General features: G+C 43.5%; 1 protein-coding gene across 2 annotated transcripts in view; it reads left to right on the top strand.

Annotated features, from left to right (window-relative positions):
* The window catches only part of EBF2 (EBF transcription factor 2), a 207,019-nt gene that overhangs the window by 139,843 nt on the left and 49,302 nt on the right, over window positions 1–17,874 (top strand). The window contains exon 7 of one of the 2 annotated variants that reach the window (XM_051831968.3): window positions 4,385–4,466. In XM_051831968.3, the coding sequence (XP_051687928.1) occupies window positions 4,385–4,466 (82 nt within the window). Of the gene's footprint in view, window positions 1–4,384; window positions 4,467–12,791; window positions 13,005–17,874 lie in introns of those variants that run through there. The other variant, XM_089327221.1, reaches the window with a different exon arrangement.

Consider the following 17,874-nt stretch of genomic DNA (forward strand, 5'->3'; position numbering starts at 1 on the left):
TGGAGTTTGTCATGAAGAGCCAGGTTCCCATCCTCGTGTCCACCTGTTATCAGCTTTGTGGTCTTTGGGAAGTTTCCGAAGCTCTGGAGGGTCTTAGTTTTCCGCAGCTGTAGGATGACTCATCATTCATAGATTGTTGTGAGGATTAAGTGAGGCGTTGTATATAAAGATTTTACTTTCTATTGTGTCACTTAGCTTTGATCAATTGTGACCTGAAAATATTACGTAGAAAATCCCAGAAATAAACCACTAATAAGTTTTTAATAAATCTTCGAGAATATTGTTATCATTGTCCCATTTTGTTATTAGCTGTTGTCGTTCATGTCTTATTGTGTCTAATTTATAAATCATGCTTTAGTATAGGCATGTATGAAGAGGAAAAAACACGGTATACTTAGGATTCGGTACTAGGCTTGGCTTCAGGCATTTACTGGAGGGGAGTCTTGTAATGTGCCCCTTGTGGATAAGGAGGGGGAACTACTGTAGCTATTCAGCAGGCCAGCTTTCCCTTGCCTCTGTGACCCCGGTACCCTTCAGCGGCTGGCCACACCAGATGGTGAGCAGGGACAGGGATGGTCCTGATCTGTGACATTAGCAAGCACCTTCCCCTGCCTCAGAATCACAGGGAGAGGGTCCTTGTGGAGTGGAGCATCTTGCCCAACAAGCCGCCCATCCACCGTGGGTATTGCCAGTTCTAGCCAAGGCATCACCCCAGATACTCCGTATTCTACCAATCAGCTGTCCCCTAATTTGTTTCCTTAGTCTCAGCTTGGTGGCTTTGAGCTGTCTCTCAGAACCAAGTGCCCTACCCACTCAGTTGAACTCAACGAGTCCTGATCTTTTTATCTTCAGTGATTTCTCCTCACAAGGTAGCCCTTTTGGAGGGTCTTCAATTCTGCATTTTTTTTTTATTGCAGTCATGGAATAAGGGAGTACCTCAAAAGATTAGTGGAAAAGCAGAGTTAAAAGAGACATTTGTTTTGGTGCAAAAACTTTTGAAGTCCACACATAATTTTTTTAATAATACATATTTTCCATTAGCTTTTTGAAGAACCCCTTCCTGCCTTGCATGTTAGTTGGTAGCAGGTGAAGACTAGTGTGCTGGCAGCATTTAATACATATTTGTGGAGTGAAGGAATGCCTTTTAGCACATTGCATTTCTTTTTTTTTTACTTTATTTATTTTTATTTATTTATTTATTTTGACAGGCAGAATTAGACAGAGAGAGAGAGAAACAGAGAGAAAGGTCTTCCTTCTGTTGGTTCACCCCCCAAATGGCCGCTATGGCCGGTGCACTGCGCCAATCTGGAGCCAGGAGCCAGGTGCTTCCTCCTGATCTCCCATGTGGGTGTAGGGCCCAAGCACTTGGGCCATCCTCCACTGCCTTCCCAGGCCACAGCAGAGAGCTGGACTGGACGAAGAGCAACGGGGACAGAATCTGGCGCCCCAACTGGGACTAGAACCCGGGATGCCGGCACCGCAAGCGGAGGATTAGCCAAGTGAGCCGCGGCACCAGCCTAGTACATTGCATTTCCATCAGTGACCTAGGGGCCAGACTGAAATCTGAGGGTTTAAGTTCCCATTGTGACTCCACATCTTGAGTCCTCTTTATTCATAAGACAATGGTAAACCTATAGTTATCGGTGTTCACTTTTAAGAGTGAGATCAGAAGCCTTGCATAAGATAGCATGCTAAGTGATTGCAATATTCATGTCATCAATACTGTTTGGAGAACCTGGAAATAACTTCCATACTGATGAGAGTCTGCACATTTGGTCTGGAGCTTGTAATTCATTTTGTTTCCCATTTCTGAGTGGAGAGAGCTGACATTTTCCAGGCAGCCCTGGCTTCGGAGGGATCTAGACCCAGGGGATTTGAAGAGAATTCGTTCCCTGCATGTTACCCTGTGGCTAACGGATGGTTGGCTGGTAGAGGGTTTTGTACCAAGTCCCTGGACATGGAGGTTGGAGAGGGAGGAAGAAGAGCAGTGGAAGACATCAGTAAAAGCAAAAGAAAAGAATGGGAGCCCCAGGATTTCTTTTCATTAATGTTCAGAGCCATATATTAAAAGTCTAGACCTGATTTCTGGGGCTAGCCACTTAGAAGTAACAGTGCCTTCTCTTATAAGATATTAAGTGTAAGAGAACTTCCTCTCTTTCTCTCTCTCCGTCTCTTTCTCTCTCCCCTCTCCTTTGTAAGCTGAATACCACACCCTGAGTGTGCAGGGCTGTGTAATTCCCAAACTCAGCTCCCAGACACATGAAAAAGTCAAATCTAAGTGTTTTCCACCTCCATATTGTTGGGGTCCTAATTTAAAATGAATAAAACCCTTCAGCAGGCTCTGTGTTTCCCTAAATCAGTTTAATTTTATGCAAACATTTATCTCTTTCGCACTTTTCCACCTATCACACCATTCATGTAATAGCAACGCCTTCACGAACATTAATGTTTTCACCAGATCAGCTCTGGAGAAGGAGTGGGGGGAGGAAGGAGGAAGTCTCACATGCACAGTGTGTGTGTGAGTCTAGTTATGGGAAAACTTTCCTGAAATCCAGAACACTTGACTTGGTTTTTAGTATAGAAAGGATGTTAGTTGCTGCTGGGAGTTTTGGGGGACAGCTGTGATGTGGGGTGGGAGACTGTTATCTTGAAAGATACCCCAGTGAGAAGGGCTAGTTTTCAATATATTCTCAAAGCTTCTCTGTGCGTTGCACGTGGCCGGAGCTGACTCCGATAGGAATGTACACATAGAGCAATGTTTCCTTTTCTGTATTTGAATCCTGAATTGTCTTTACTTAAAGAAAAGCAGTTCTTCTAACGCACCCCGTTGGCTGTGGGCAGATGTTTCCCTGCACTTTTGAAAGCAGTGGCAGGTTGTGAATTTACACCCTGCGTAAAGCAAGGCCGGCCACTCTCCCCGCCCTGCCCTCCTGGAGGTAGCTCTGATGAGGACTGGATGACACCTCTGTGACTCCGAAAGGTGATGCCCGGCCACCGCCCACCCTGTGAAAGACTGAAAGAGAGACGCGAAAAGTAAATGTTGTAAAATAATGAAAAAACACTCAGCTGTTACTTCCATATTCACGCCCAGCCTCATGCATACATTGGGGTGGGAGCATGTTGCCAAATATTTTTAGCAACATCAAAGTCGAAGAGCCTCACGTGTGGAAAATAGGAGTTGATTCTCTTTATTGTTGACTGTTTATCTTCTCATTAGGTTTTTTTTTAAAGTAAAAAAAAATTAATTGGAGCATTCTCTAATTCTTTTGTGTGATTGTTAAAATGGAGCAGAAGGTTGTGATGAGAGCCTTTTACCCATTATCGCTTTAAAATAGAATTTTTGGAAGCATTGTTGATTCCTTCTTATTTTTGTTGGTAAATCCTGGGAAAAATGTATATCTTTTCCTTTAAAGTTCTAATTCAAGGCATGGATGTGAGAGTTCTGAAGGGACTTTGGGACTGCGGTAAAATTTCGTTGTCATAGTAACAGAAAGGGAACTAGGCCTAGCTCACCTGGGACTTTAACACTGCAAAAGCTGGATTTTTTTTTTTTTTAAGGAAAAGGACTCTGCAAGTGAAATAAATGAAAAACTTATTGTATTTTGAAACAAAATTTTAGACATTAATGAGATGAATTACTGCAAAGGCTGCTTCTGCCATTTTTCTTGGTTGATGTATTTGTCTGATTCCTGATGTCCAATTTTAAAATGGCACAGATAGGTCATTTAGGAGAATATGTGCTTTAAAAGAAATATGTCTTCCCAGTGATAACCTCAGACCGTGATGCCGTGCCTTTGTTTATTCTGGATGACCTGTAGACAGTCTAGAAGGACACTCACACTTAATCATAGAAACCCCAGCCTGTATTGCACAGGCAGACTTTGGACAGTCACATACCATTTTGTGATATTTGCGTATATTGGTTGAAAATGTCAGGCCACCTCTGCATGTGAGCTGTGAAGGTGTGTGTGGCCAGGGCAGTGCCACCTATGTGAGGTAGCCCTGGGGTTGTGGGCTCAGTCCTGCCATTTCTAACCCTGGAGCAAGACTTTCTGTACAGCAGGGGTCACTGCTGTGTTTGAAGCCTTTTTCTGCAGAGTCTGTGTTGTGGAAACTCCAGAGCCCGTGTACAAACCAGAGCCCAGCTTGTGAACCACTTAACAATCCCCTACAGTGATGGAGTAGGGGTTGCTGGGCTTGCGATTGAAAACATCCAAATTTGCAAATTGCACCGGGTCAGCACTGTTCGTTCACAGGCAGGGCTGGTTGAAATTCCCCAGACCTGAAATACAATCGCTTTCAAATCAAATCTAATAGAATGCAGATATGGTCTCCCTTAAAAAATGTTTACTGAAAAATGTAACACATTGCTTTCTCTTCACAGATTCTTTTTAAAATTTTTCCTCAAGTGCAATCAGAATTGTTTGAAAACAGCAGGAAACCCAAGGGACATGAGACGGTTTCAGGTAAGGAACTCTGCAGATCTCGCCTGTTAAATAAGTCATCCTGCTTGCTTTCTCCTTCTTACTCCTTTTTCTCCCTCCACACCAAAACATCATTCAGGGATGCTGCTAACAATCCAAAAGATAGCTGTCACTGCTAGCCCTCATCTGTTAGTAGGGGTTGGGGGGGATCCTCATTTTGTAGTGTTTAGGCTTTCTGCCTCCACTGCCAAAGTCCCACAGGGAGAGACAGCGACCTGGGCTGGAGATTTGATTCCAAGCCCTCAGGCTGCCCACTGCACACACAGCTGCCCCACAGCAGGAACCGTGTTCTTGATATTCAGCCACCTTGGGATTTTTCAAAGCAGCTTCTCCATGTTTTCTGCAAGCAACAGCCCCTGTCTTCCCTTTTCCCTGGTTAACTGTTCAGTGGCTTCTCTCTGAGCCTTCTGCAAAGCAGCAGCCCAAGCAGCCGTGGTCACTTTAAGATCGCAGCATGACAACAAGACCCACGGGACAGTGACCCAGCTGCCTGGCAGTTAAATCTGCCACCGGTTTCATCAGCCTTGCCACTGATGTACTGAGGAGACAGCTAATAAAAACACGGAGCGAGGCCAAGTGTGTGGGGTGGAGCTGGGAGCAAGTGCAGCCCCTCTTGGCCCCTTTCCTTAAGCTTTGAAGGACCTGATTGAATTCACCAAGGGCCTCTCCTGCCATTCAGGCCCAAGCTAGATACACAGCACTCCCTTCTTCATAGAACAGTTAAAAATGTGTTAAACAATAGTATTTGAACTTGAGGCTTAAAAAAAATCCTCATAGCAACGCAGGAGACAGGGATTTCTAAGCCTCGTGTTTCGAGTGAGGGAAGTGAGGTTGTGGGAGGTTAGGTGACTTGCCCACAATCACAGCGAGGAAGTGGTGGAGCCAGGAGGAGCTGATGGACCACCCTCTTCCCGGTAGACCATGGTGGGCGACATGTTGCAGCCGCTAGCTTTCTGCCTTGCAGTGGCCTTCGTGACATTCTTCATCATGTTTGAACAAGGAGCAGTGCGTTTTCGTGTTGCAGTGCACTTCACAAATGATGTTGCATATTACCTAGAGAATAAAAATCCTGTTATCGATCCTTTTGTACCACTCACATTTATCAAACCACCTTGCTATGGCTGGGAGAGTTTTGTTACGCCATGCAACACGATTCCCAGGCTTCCTTAAAACCGCTGAAGCCTTCCTGTCTGTCACACAGAATCTTCCCTGGCCAGAGAATCCCAACACAAATAGAAACACAGTCAGCCTTCTTGGGGGTGGAACCGGGGTGTTGTGCAGAGTGCAAAGTCACTAAGCTCAGTATTTCAAATAGAAAAAAAAGTAAATAATTTTACTCCAAAGAAGAATAAAATCCAAAAGAATCCCAAAGTGCCTTGGTGATAGGGACAAGGAACAAAAGATGTTACTTCGAATTCTTTTTTAAAAAAAAATTTATTTATTTATTTGAAAGAGTTACAGAAAGAGAGGGATAGACAGAAATCTTCCATCCCCTGGTTTACTCCTCAGATGGCTACAATGGCCAGTGCTGAGCCAGGCTGAAGCCAGGAATTAGGAACTTCTTCCAAGTCTCCCATGTGGGTGGCTGGGGCCCAACCACTTGGGCCATCTTCTGCTGCTTTCCCAGGTGCATTAGCAGGGAGCTGGATCAGAACTGGAGCAGGCACCCAACTGGGATGCCAGTGTCAAAGACAGTGACTACCCAATAAGCCACAGTGCGGCCCTGTTGGTTCAGATTCTTACCCCATCTCATTCTCCACCACTGTCAAAGAGTTTTAAATTGGAGAATCCTCCTGCAAGTGTGAGGGGGTCTCTTACAGAATGCCTGGTCTTTTGCTTTTTCTGAATCTTAGAAACACATTCACAACCAAATGCATGCTAACATTTCCTCTACTTTCTTGGTTATTTGCCAAGTCAGGTTTTCATTGTGCCTGAGTTTTTCACTGGCTTAGAATACATGTTGTTGATTTTAAAGTGAGGAGAAAGTCTGATCCTAGGTGAAAGTATTTGCTTTTGAGAAAGATAAGGGGCTGGAAAATTGTGTGCATCCTATGCTTTTTTTATTTCTTGGGTAGAGATAAAGTCAATTGGCAAGCAGTTTTTGCATTTTTACTGAGATAAAATTCATATAATACAAACTCACCATTTTAGCCATTTTTTTAGTACATTCACAATGTTGTCCAATCAGCACCACCATCTAACTCCAGAATGTTTCTGTTACCCCCAAATAAACCCCATGCCTCTCAATCCTTGTTATCCTTGTTTCTGTCCAACTGCCTGCAATCACTAACCTACTTTCTCTTTCTATGGGTTTGTCTGTTCTGGAAATTTTATGTAAATGGAATCATACAATAAGTGGCCCTTTGTTTCTTTTACTTAGCATAATGTTTTCAAGATTCACCTATGTTGTAACATGTATCACTACTTCATTCCTTTTGATGGCTGAATAATATTTTATCCTATGAATACATCATTTTGTTTATCCATTATTCAGTTAATGGACACTTGGGTTGCTTCCGCATTTTGGCTATCATAAGTAATACTACTATGAATATTTGTGTACATGGCTTTTCTTGTGAGCATATGCTTCTCATTCTCTTGGGAACGTGACTAAGAGCAGAACTCCTAGGTCACGTGGTAATTCTAACTTTAACTTTTTGAGGAACTGCCAGATTGTTTTCCACGGCAGCTGCACCATGTTCCGTCTCCACTAGTAATGCCTGAAGGGACCCATTTCTCTAATTCTGCACCAACACTTGTTGACTGTGCAGCGCTGTGTCGTGATGGTTCCCATCTGTCTATCCCTAATGAGTGAGGATGCTAAATATCTTTTCAGGTACTTAGTACTCAATTGTGTATCTTCTTCAGAGAAATGGTCATTCAAATCCTTTGCTCATTTTTAATTGGGTGGTCTATTTAATGTTGAGTTCTAAGAGTTCTTTACATATATGGGATACTCAACCCTTATCAGCTATGTAATTTGCAAATGTTTTCTTCTATTCAGTAGATTGTAATTTTACTTTCTTCTTTTTTTTTAAAAAATTAATATTGTGTGTGTATGTATGTATGTGTGTGTGTGCCTGTGTGTGTGTGTGAAAGAGAGAGGAGGGAAGGAGGGAAAAAGACACAGAGAGAGAAAAAGAAACTGCTGGTTTACTTCCCAGATGCCCTCAATGGCCAGGTCAAAGCCAAAACCTGTGAACTTAATCCAGGTATCTCATGTGCATGGTTGGTATCCAAATACTTGAGCCTTCATTCCTGCATCCCTGGATCTGCCTTAGCAGGAAGCGGGACTCAGAAGCCAGAGCCAGGCATTGAACTAGGTACTTCAACATGGAATGTAGACATCTTAACTGATCCTAACATCTAGGCCAAACACCTGCCTTTTCACTTTCTTGTTAGTGTCCTTTGATGCACAAAAGAATTTAATATACTGAACTCAGATTCTATTAGCAATGTAACCTTCAATAAAAGCTGTCTAATATGGAGAAAGCTATTATGAAGAGAAACTTGACTGTATGCTTTAACGGCCAATGAAGATTAAGCTGCAAACAAGAAATAACTCTATAGAGATAGTGGTGGGGAATGTGAGCTGACGAGATGGTAACTTAGGACTTCCTGGAACATGCTTCTCATTCCAAATGACAAAGGTGATCATCTTAGACCATACACACAATTGCTTCAACTCACTACTTTTTTTTTTTTTTTTTTTTTTTTAGATAACCAAACATCAGTTGGTTATGAAGGGCTCTTTTACGGGATTTGATATAAGCAAAATAGAAATGAAACATTTCTGATCAAATCATGAACTCAACCAAACTCTTTCTGTTCTCTCATCCTCCCTCCTGATCCTATGCCCTAAACATGGGCGGAACCTGTATTATTTTTCCCAAAACGATAAGGTGAGAAGACAATTGTTACATCAGCCATGTTTTGAGTCTGAACAAATCCTCTATTTAACTCATTCAAGTCTTAAGTATCATAGAATGTAAAACACTTATTAAAACACAATGGGCTTTAACATTTGTTTGGCCCATACCCATTTGAGAATTCGGTAACATTATAGTCTCTGTCCCAACAAAAAACCTACTTTTTATTTTTTTGTTTATTTTATTTTTTAAGATTTATTTATTTATTTTAAAGTCAGAGTTACACAAAGAGAGAAGGAGAGACAGAGAGAGAGGTCTTCCATCTACTGGTTCACTCCCCAGTTGGCAGCAATGGCCTGAGCTGCACCGATCCAAAGCCCGGAGCCAGGAGCTTCTTTTAGGTTTCCCACATGGGTGCAGGGGCCCAAGGACTTGGGCCATCTTCTTCTGCTTTCCCAGGCCGTAGCAGAGAGCTGGATTGGAAGTGGAGCAGCCGGGTCTCGAACCGGAGTCCATATGGGATGCTGGGACTGCAAGCAGTGCCTTTACCCGCTATGCCACAGCACCAGCCCCCCAAAAACCTACTTTTAAAAAACAGTTTTGCTTAAAATTGGAGGGTTTTCCAGACTCCTTGAAATATCTCTTAGCGCTCCATAACCTCTAATGTAAAGAAATAAAATTCCTCTAACACCAAAAAAGCACTCGTAATGTCACTTAAATCTTAGTGATGGGATCTGTCCACTTAGCACTTTTCCTGAGGCTCTCTCAGCCACCCTCTGGGCTCTTAAAGCCAGCTGATTCTCATTGATTTGTGTCCTTAGACTGCATCCTTGGGTCTGCAAACACAGAGCCCTGCCTCTCTCCTGGGCACCTGCCCTTGGATGATGAACAAGCACATGTTCAAAACAGAACACAATCCTTAGTCTCTGATCCAATCCCTCCTCTCTCATTGCTTAAGTGTCACTTCTTCCTTCTAAGTATCTGTAAAATCCACATCTCTCTCTGGGAAGATGGTAATGGGCCCCTGCCTCTACTCCTTCCTTGGATAGTCCATCTTCAGCACCAATGCTGGCATTGCCTTTGGAAAAGCGTCATGAATATTGGCTGACCATGGACAGACACAAAGCTCAGATTTGAAAAGGCATAGCTGATAAGAGCCACACACATCTTCAAGCCAGATGAATCTACTTCGCTCACTCCCAAAGTTCCCATGTGCCTACCACCCTCTCTTCCCACACACATGCCATTGACTGCTGTTTCATCTTTTTTTTTTTATTTGAAGATTTATTTATTTGAAAGTCAGAGTTATACAGAAAGAGAAGGAGAGGGAGAGAGAGAGAGAGAAAGTCTTCCATCCACTGGTTCACTCCCCAGTTGGCTGCAATGCCCAGAGCTGCACTGATCCAAAGCCAGGAGCCAAGAGCTTCTTCCGGTCTCCCATATGGGTGCAGGGGCCCAAGGACTGGGGTCATCTTTCACTGCCTTCCCAGGCCATAGCAGAGAGCTGGATTGGAAGTAGAGTATCCAAGACTTGAACCGGTGCCCGTATGGGATGCCAGCACTCCAGGCAACAGCTTTACCCACTACTCCACAGTGCCAGCCCCTGCTGTTCCATCTTTAAACCTTCCCACGTCATCCTCTTCTTCCTGAAAGCCCATCACCCCTCTCTAACTTGCAGCTCCTTCTCATGCTCTAAGACCACACCCGAGTGTCACCTCCTTGATGAGACATTTTCTGACTCTTCCATAGAGCTGTTGGCCCCTTTATCTGTGCCAACACGGCATCCTCCACAGATCTGCACTCTACCAGTTGTCACATTGTCTGACAGCTGTTTGTCTCTTCAATAGACTATGTGTGGCTCACGGGTGGTTGGCATGTTTTATTTATGCTTGTATTTCTCTCCAATGACTAGCACAGTTCCATGTGCTCTGTAGGGCTTCACAAATTGTTATTAAATGAGTTTTTAACAGTAGAAAGGGGGAAAAAAGGAGGACAGAAAGCAAAATTGAGGTTTTCTAGGGCCCCCCCCAAATATCTCAATCCATTGATTAGACTTGCAGAAAATCACTTCTGCCCTCCTTGAAGTGGAACAATTAGGTGAAACACCCAGATGAACAGCTCGCTGAAGGAAAGAAAAAGAAATGTATGTTGGCTTTAGGCTGACAGGCCTGTTAAGACATCATGAATTCCATTCTTTATTTTTCTGCATTATGGATGGAGAGCAGGAAGTTATAAAATCTAGAGGAAAATCAAATCTGGAAAAGGAAGTCAGGCACGTTATTTTTTCCCACATTCAATTTCTAAAAAGCAGTAGACCTTGTCAACAATTTTGGCTTATTGTTGCCAATTCACTGTCACTGACAGGCTGGTTGTATCTGCACCAAGTCCCAGTGAAGACCTAAAGGTACACATTCCTTTGTTCATTCGCCCATGCTGTGCTACTGAGGGCATTTTGTGGCCTGTCCTAGGTACTATCCTAGGTACTGAAGACACAGCAGCAAGCAAATCAGGGCTCACATCCTAGTGGAGAGATAGAGAAAATGAATGAATAATTTACATAGATCAAGTTTGCTTGTCTGTGGTCTCCAAGGGACTTGCCTGGAAACAGTGGGACTCCTTACTGTGTCAGTTGTCTTTGTGGTGCCTCCCAGAACTCGGCAAGGTGGCCAAGTGTGGGGGATGTGGAGCTAGATGATGCCCACCATTACAATATTAGCAAACGTGGATGCTCTTCGGAATGGTTGGCAGAGATTTCTACAGCATCGTCTATAACAGACACTAATGTTAAGAGATCTTTTACTTGAAATAGAGGCCTAGGTGTCAAATTTTTACCCATTATTTCAAAAGCACCCTATTTTAGAAAGACATGATTACTGTAAAAGGCTAGGGTGTTTTCCATCCCATGGGCAGCCACAGCTTGTGCGTTAGGTCTTCCTGGAGTTGGTAGCACTCTAGAGTTGACAGCCTTGACATATCTCCAGTCCCCGAATTGTTTTTATTGAACTCTTCCATCCAACTTAGAGCTTGCTTGCATTAGGATAAACATTTTTTTTTTTTGACAGGCAGAGTGGACAGTGAGAGAGAGAGAGACAGAGAGAAAGGTCTTCCTTTGTCGTTGGTTCACCCTCCAATGGCCGCTGCGGCCGGCGCACCGCGCTGATCCGATGGCAGGAGCTTGGGCCATCCTCCACTGCACTCCCGGGCCACAGCAGAGAGCTGGCCTGGAAGAGGGGCAACCGGGACAGAATCCGGCGCCCCGACCTGGACTAGAACCCGGTGTGGCGGCGCCGCAAGGCGGAGAATTAGCCTAGTGAGCCGCAGCGCCGGCCCAGGATAAACATTCTTAATACCATGTGCTAAACTTTCTTGAGAGACTCTTGGATGTTTCAAATTCACTCCCGTATTGCTCCCTTTTTTGATTAGGTCCACCAAAATAATCACCTTTAGTTTATACAGTTATACTGCAGACAAGAGCAGGATACATGTATAGATTGGGCCATCTTTAGCCTCAAAGATAAAAGATATTAGCAGGCATGGGTACATGCAAGTCATTTCAGGGGCTAGGCAGGGAGAGATGGCAGCACTGAGTTGGAGCCTGCTTGCATGCACACTGAGGATGGGCCAGTAGAAGGGCATCTTGAGGGAGACCTGAAAGCGATGAGGGCAGAGCACACCTGGCAGGTCCATGAGACCTGTGAGGAAATGAAGAAAGGCAGGGTAGTGGGACAGGGACCTGTGGCCACACAGGTTTGCTCAATCAAATGCAGAAAGGAGGCGAGGCCAGGTAAGGAGTATCTGATGTCCGCGGTGTAGTTGGGTACTGTGAGAGGCCTGGTGCTGTTAGGGTAACGTACTGGATGCAATGACTGCACAAGAATGATGGGAAAATGAATGTCTGTGACAAAGACACCCAGTCCACACAGCTGGGTGTTAGCCATTAGTCTGTTTTACTAAACGATGCGAGAGCAAAGGGCACGGCTACTCATGTCTTGGAACAAGGCCAAGATCCATCCAACAATCCCTTATGATTTTTTTTAAACCCCCAGCTCTTATATAAAACTTTTTAATGGCACCACCATCTATTTTCCTTAAATAAAAAATGTTGAATGTTTCTCTCACACCCGTTGAAGAGGGATACGAGAGTTTAAATTAACTCCAAATGGTAAAAATTTAATACAGCTCCAGCTGCCTGCAGGTTTCTTCAGCTCCAATCTTTCAGTTCGAGAGCTACTCCAGCTGCTCTGTGATCTCATCCACCATTTGAAATTTGCTGTGCTACCGAGCAGCAGTTTCAAAGCACATAATGAAAATCACTTGACTTATGGCCCCTTGCATCAACAGGTGAGTCCATTATCTGGTGGTTAAACAAACCAGATAGTCCAAGTTAAGAAACGATAATTATCTATTTGAGTCAGAAAATACCTCTGAGGGGCTGAGGATCTTTGCCTTGGTTTAATGCTTGAAGGTTGGGGCAGGCTTACTGTGGGTTACGCCAAACTTTCCTCTGGTGGTGCAACCTTCTGCCGCCTGACCCCTGACTTTCAGTGTCTTGAATGGGGACAAGAATCAAGGCAATGACCATTTCAACCAACTCACATAGGACATGTGCTTTGAGTTCAATGTGGGAGAAAAGGAAGAGATGCAAAAACAGGTATTTGCTTAAGTAACTTTCGGGAAAGGGGATGTCAGACTCCATTTAGGTGGAGACAAAGCTGAAGTGCTAACATTTTTAGGGGACTCCAATTTGAGCACTTGAAGCCATTTGGGGCAAATGCAGAACTTCCTGGAAGGCAAAGCTTTCTTAGTTCTGCAGTACGAGTCCACAGATCCCTCAGCTGCTCCTGGGGCCTGCATGCTCCTGATTTGGATGGACCACAGGTGATTCATGGGGTCCCCGGGGAGAGTCTGGGTAATGTGATAGTGGGAGCCAAACAAAGGAGTGCATCAGATATGCTCTGTGGCTCCCCTGTGGCTCTCAAAAGTGTGGCTAGTAAAATGGCCCCCTTGACCATAACCATCCCACTTGGCATACATTTTAGGTGGGAAAAGCAATGGGTTCAGTGGAACAAAGTGAGGTGGGATGAAGTGGGCCTTGAAGGAGGAGGGTAATTCAGTGTTATAAAGCAGCGAACAACCTTCAGCTGTCCCCCACCATGAAAAGCTTGAGAAAACTGCTACATAGTTCCTGTACACATGCAACTGGGTTTTAAAAGGCAAGTTTGAAAAGCTGTCCTGAACTCCTGAAGCCAGGCTGTGCCTGTGGAAAGCCAGACTGTGCCTGGGGAAAGCACTTGGGCATACACTATGTACGATTAAAAAATTGGAATTTTTAAAGTGTCGTAATAATAATTGCAGTCATCTCAAGTTGAATAGCTTAACTTTTTCAGTTCTTTAAAATCGATCCCAAATCTTACTTCCTTCATGAAAATGTCTGTTGCTGCTTTCAGTGCAGGCTGACTTGTCTTACCTGCAGGTCCTTGGACTATGTAATGGCCGCAGTTTGGTTCTCAGTGATCTAGTACCGTATCACAATATCTCCTGATTACATCTAGAGTTTGTTCTGCTTCATCAGCTGTGTGGTGAGCTCCTTGAGACAGGGACAGTGTTCTCTGGGAATCGCCATTGCAAGCATATGCCTGGGTGTCTCCACAAATACCTGATGGCTGCTTGAAACATGGCTGTCTAGTTATTTAAAGCACCTGCTCAGAGTTACAGCAGGGACGCCACAGACCCTTCTCCCGTAGTGTGGATGACTCCAGAAAGCCCGCCTTCTGTCTCTATGATCATCAACTTTGTGTTCCTCTGTTTGGGACTTAATACGTCAATGAACAGAAACCTTAACCTTAGGAAATACGAAACAACAGCTATTGCTAAAGAACAATGGGGGTTCCTCCTCTTCCTCCTTCTCCTTCTCCTTTTTCAGACAAACTCCATTCTTGGGGGATAGGTGTTTAAAGGTCATGTTGGAGACTCTAGAGTTCAGTAACAGAGAAGAATCTGGGCTACAAATCTGGTTTGATAAGTTGTGTGCCAGGAATGCAGTGGCAGGAAGAAACAAGTTGCAGTAACCAATTTGCTTGTTGTTATCCTGGGTTGAATTAATTGAGGCTTAGACACAGTTGTTTCATTAGTCACCTTATCAATTATGAGAACTAGCCGGTGGATAAAACCACCAAAGTACATTTCTTATCACAATCCAGACTCCCAGATTGATTGCCCACCACAGCCAGAAGTCTGTCTTGATTTTCTCTGTCGCTTTAATGGTCTCTGTGTCCCTTTCCTCCTTCCACAGGTGGAAAATAAAATCCCACATAACAGCTATGCTTTGGGAAAGCTGAAATAACATATATAGCAACTGAACAGTTATAAAGGAAAAGCACATCATGAATTTAATTCCATTTCCAGATGTAAAATGTCATAAAGAATTTTTTTCCATACTTGGCAAAATAACAGGAATTTTTGAGACCATTTTATTTAGCTGGGTGTATGTACGTTCATAAGTATGGTATCAGAGTCAACGCTGGGTGTGCTGTAAATACTGCGTGTTATAGCTTCACTGAGATTAAACTGCCAAAGGCCCCGCATTCAGCTAGGACGTGCATGGCTCTCACTGAAGGAAGGGACCTTTGTGTGACCAGTGGTAGAAGTTGGTGTGTTTTTAAAGCAAGAATTCTGATCCATGTGGGGAGGTTTCTAACCAGTGTAATTATTCTCCAGTGACTATACACTGGAATCGTCATCTGTTTCAAAGGGTAGATCGTTTAGTCATTCCACACATTTTTCATTTGGACTTACTATTTTTTTTCTTTTCACCTCCTTGTATGAGACTTAGGGTCTTTGTAGGAACACCTGGTGTGAGCTGAGACAAGCTTGAGTAAGGCTCAGGCTGGCCTTTCCTCTGACGTATGTAATTCAACTAAATCATAGTTAGAACTCTGAGAAGCCTAAACGTTACACACACACACACACACACACAAGTGTGGAGTTCCAAAAATCCAAGAATATTTCAGAAGGAGGCAGAAGTTTGGTAACTGCCTTCATGCCACAGCTATCACGCTGATACCAAAGAACCAGCTCCTTTGCTGGAAAATTAGCTGAACGGGCAGATTAACGGACGTGTCCACCTAAAAGGTAACTCCCACAGTGGCCCTTTATGAGAAGGAAAGAGCTCTTTACAACTCAGCTGCTGCTTTGTATAAATTATTAGAGTGAGGGATGTGGGAGAACTTTTGGGTAATGAAAAGAAAAATAGAATTTGAGAAAACCAGTTTCCTCGAGTCCTTTTAGCAGACTGCTAACACATTTGTAAATTTTATTCTTAAAACTTTCTCATACTTTTCAAGGGGAGATAAAAACATTTTATTCATGTTCCTATTTTTGAATACCCAACTTACCCTTCTGTATAATTAAAAATGAAACCTGCCACTGTCACTCATCACTTCTAGGCTCACGGAGCTGGCCTCACCAAAGATTCATGATCAGATCAAAACAAAGTAAGGGATGGCAGCAAGCAAAAACCACTTTCACTTTTAAAAAAAATGCACGCAGGCTCAGTTGATCCCACACTTCTCTTTCTTGCAAACTTGGCTTCAAGGTACCTGGTCATAAATAAATTGGTTGTTGCTTTTGTGTTGAAATGTGTCCGTTGAGGAGGGCTACTCCATACAATGTCTTCGTATACAGGTCTGTTGACTTTACTGCTGGGGCTTTGAGCTGAAATACAGTTATATCAACTAGAAGAAATAAATGAAAGTTGTCACTAATGTCAGCAGCAAAAACCAGGGTCTATCCCACACAAATTATGGACATCTGTATTCCTAATTGGCATTCTTTAGGGCTGTGCCAGCAGAATGGCAGTGCCAAGAGAGTCTGACAGCCTTAGAAAAGAGGAGGTATCAGGTTTAGGTGACAGGAGACATTGATGAGGCATGGAACTTCTTTTGTGTGGACTACCTTCTGTAATTTGTTATGATCCTGGTGATTTTTAGTTTTAGGTACCTCTAAATGGCAACTTCTATCCATGCTAAATTAACTACTTTTAAAGCAGATCAGTTTATGATCTTTGGAGAACAAGTAGTACTGATGGTTACATGATCAGAAGACAGTTGGCAAAGATGCATACAAATAGTTAACAAGGTAATGGTAAGAAATGTTGACCTTGATTTGTTTAGCTAAGATGTAAAGATTTTTGAAGGTCAAAGGTGTCCTTGTGTAGTGTTTTGGAGTCTAACTGTGCCTGACCCTCTAACATTAAGCTGCTGTGGCCTGCAGTTTTGAAGAGTGAGGCAAACCAGGGGGAAAGCGAGAAGGGGGAGAGAACAGGAAATGGAGTGAGGTGTTTCAGGAAGTTGTCAGGGGTTGACTGATTGATTCCAGATGGAAAGGGTCAGTCTTTGTGACCCAGGAAATACTCACTAGGGGAAAGAAGTTGGCTTGTGGAAGGGGAAGGCCTGGGAGTGAGATGATGTTGGAATGCACATTCCACTTCCTTTAGTCTTAAAGCATTCCGAAATTTTAACTTCTCTGAATAGAATAATATCAGTGTTGTCATCGTTCATCAGAAAACAGTGCGGGGAGTTAAATTTGAAGCTCTGACTATACCAAATGCATCCTCACCTCCAGAATGTGGTCCATTCTTCTGGAAGCAGTGTGAATGTAGGGAAAAGTCAGTACTTAAGTGTGCGTCTTCATGTATAGTCACAACCGCCCAACATGTCTGATAGCGTAGTGGACTTTGTGAATTAAATTCATTATGTTTTCCAAATTCAATTTAATTGGCAGGCTCTTCTAGGTATGTGGCAGTCTTAAGATATTTGGAATCTGAAAAACTAGAACTTGCCTCATATCTGTATCTGTCTCTCTATCTATATATCCAGGCACACGCACATACATTTGGACATAATTTAAAATCTTGTAATAAATTTTGCAGACACTGAAATAATTCAGGTTAATTCCCTTGCTGTCATGAGAGGCCAGCACTAGCCAGCAAGAGATTAAAATTTATTTCCATTGTTAATAGAAAATAATGAAGTGCATCTGAACCATCAGGGTATGTCATTCGGGAAATGTTCACTTTGGAACTAAGTCTCACTCCACCCAAATGAACAATGATGAAATCAGCTGGCTCAAGGAAAGCCCCATATTTTGTGGCAGAAATGCATGAGGAGCGTTAACGGACAGCACGACAAGAAGCTTGTGGAACGAATTAAAGTGGTCGCAGAGAGAATGCTCTTTACATCCACATAATCCGCAAGTCAGCGCAGGGGTTCTCCTCACTGTGCCGAGTCCCATTCACTAAGAATTAAACCCTGAGACAACTTCGTTGCGCTTTTGTTTTGTTTTGCTCTTTTCCAGAGATGACAGTCGTGTCTTTGAGAATTCATTCGCACACACAGTTTGTCAGAGTGCTTTGACTGCTCTTGTGTCTCACCTTTCTCCTATGATTTTCAGAGGGTGCACATGACTGCAGGGGATTGCTTTCAACCTTCACCTTGTTAAGCCTGTGACCGTGAGGTCCAGCC

The sequence above is a fragment of the Oryctolagus cuniculus genome, chromosome 2 (genome assembly GCF_051225735.1).
Source record: "Oryctolagus cuniculus isolate XC-2025 breed Fujian yellow rabbit chromosome 2, ASM5122573v1, whole genome shotgun sequence".
In the NCBI taxonomy this organism is placed as follows: domain Eukaryota; kingdom Metazoa; phylum Chordata; class Mammalia; order Lagomorpha; family Leporidae; genus Oryctolagus; species Oryctolagus cuniculus.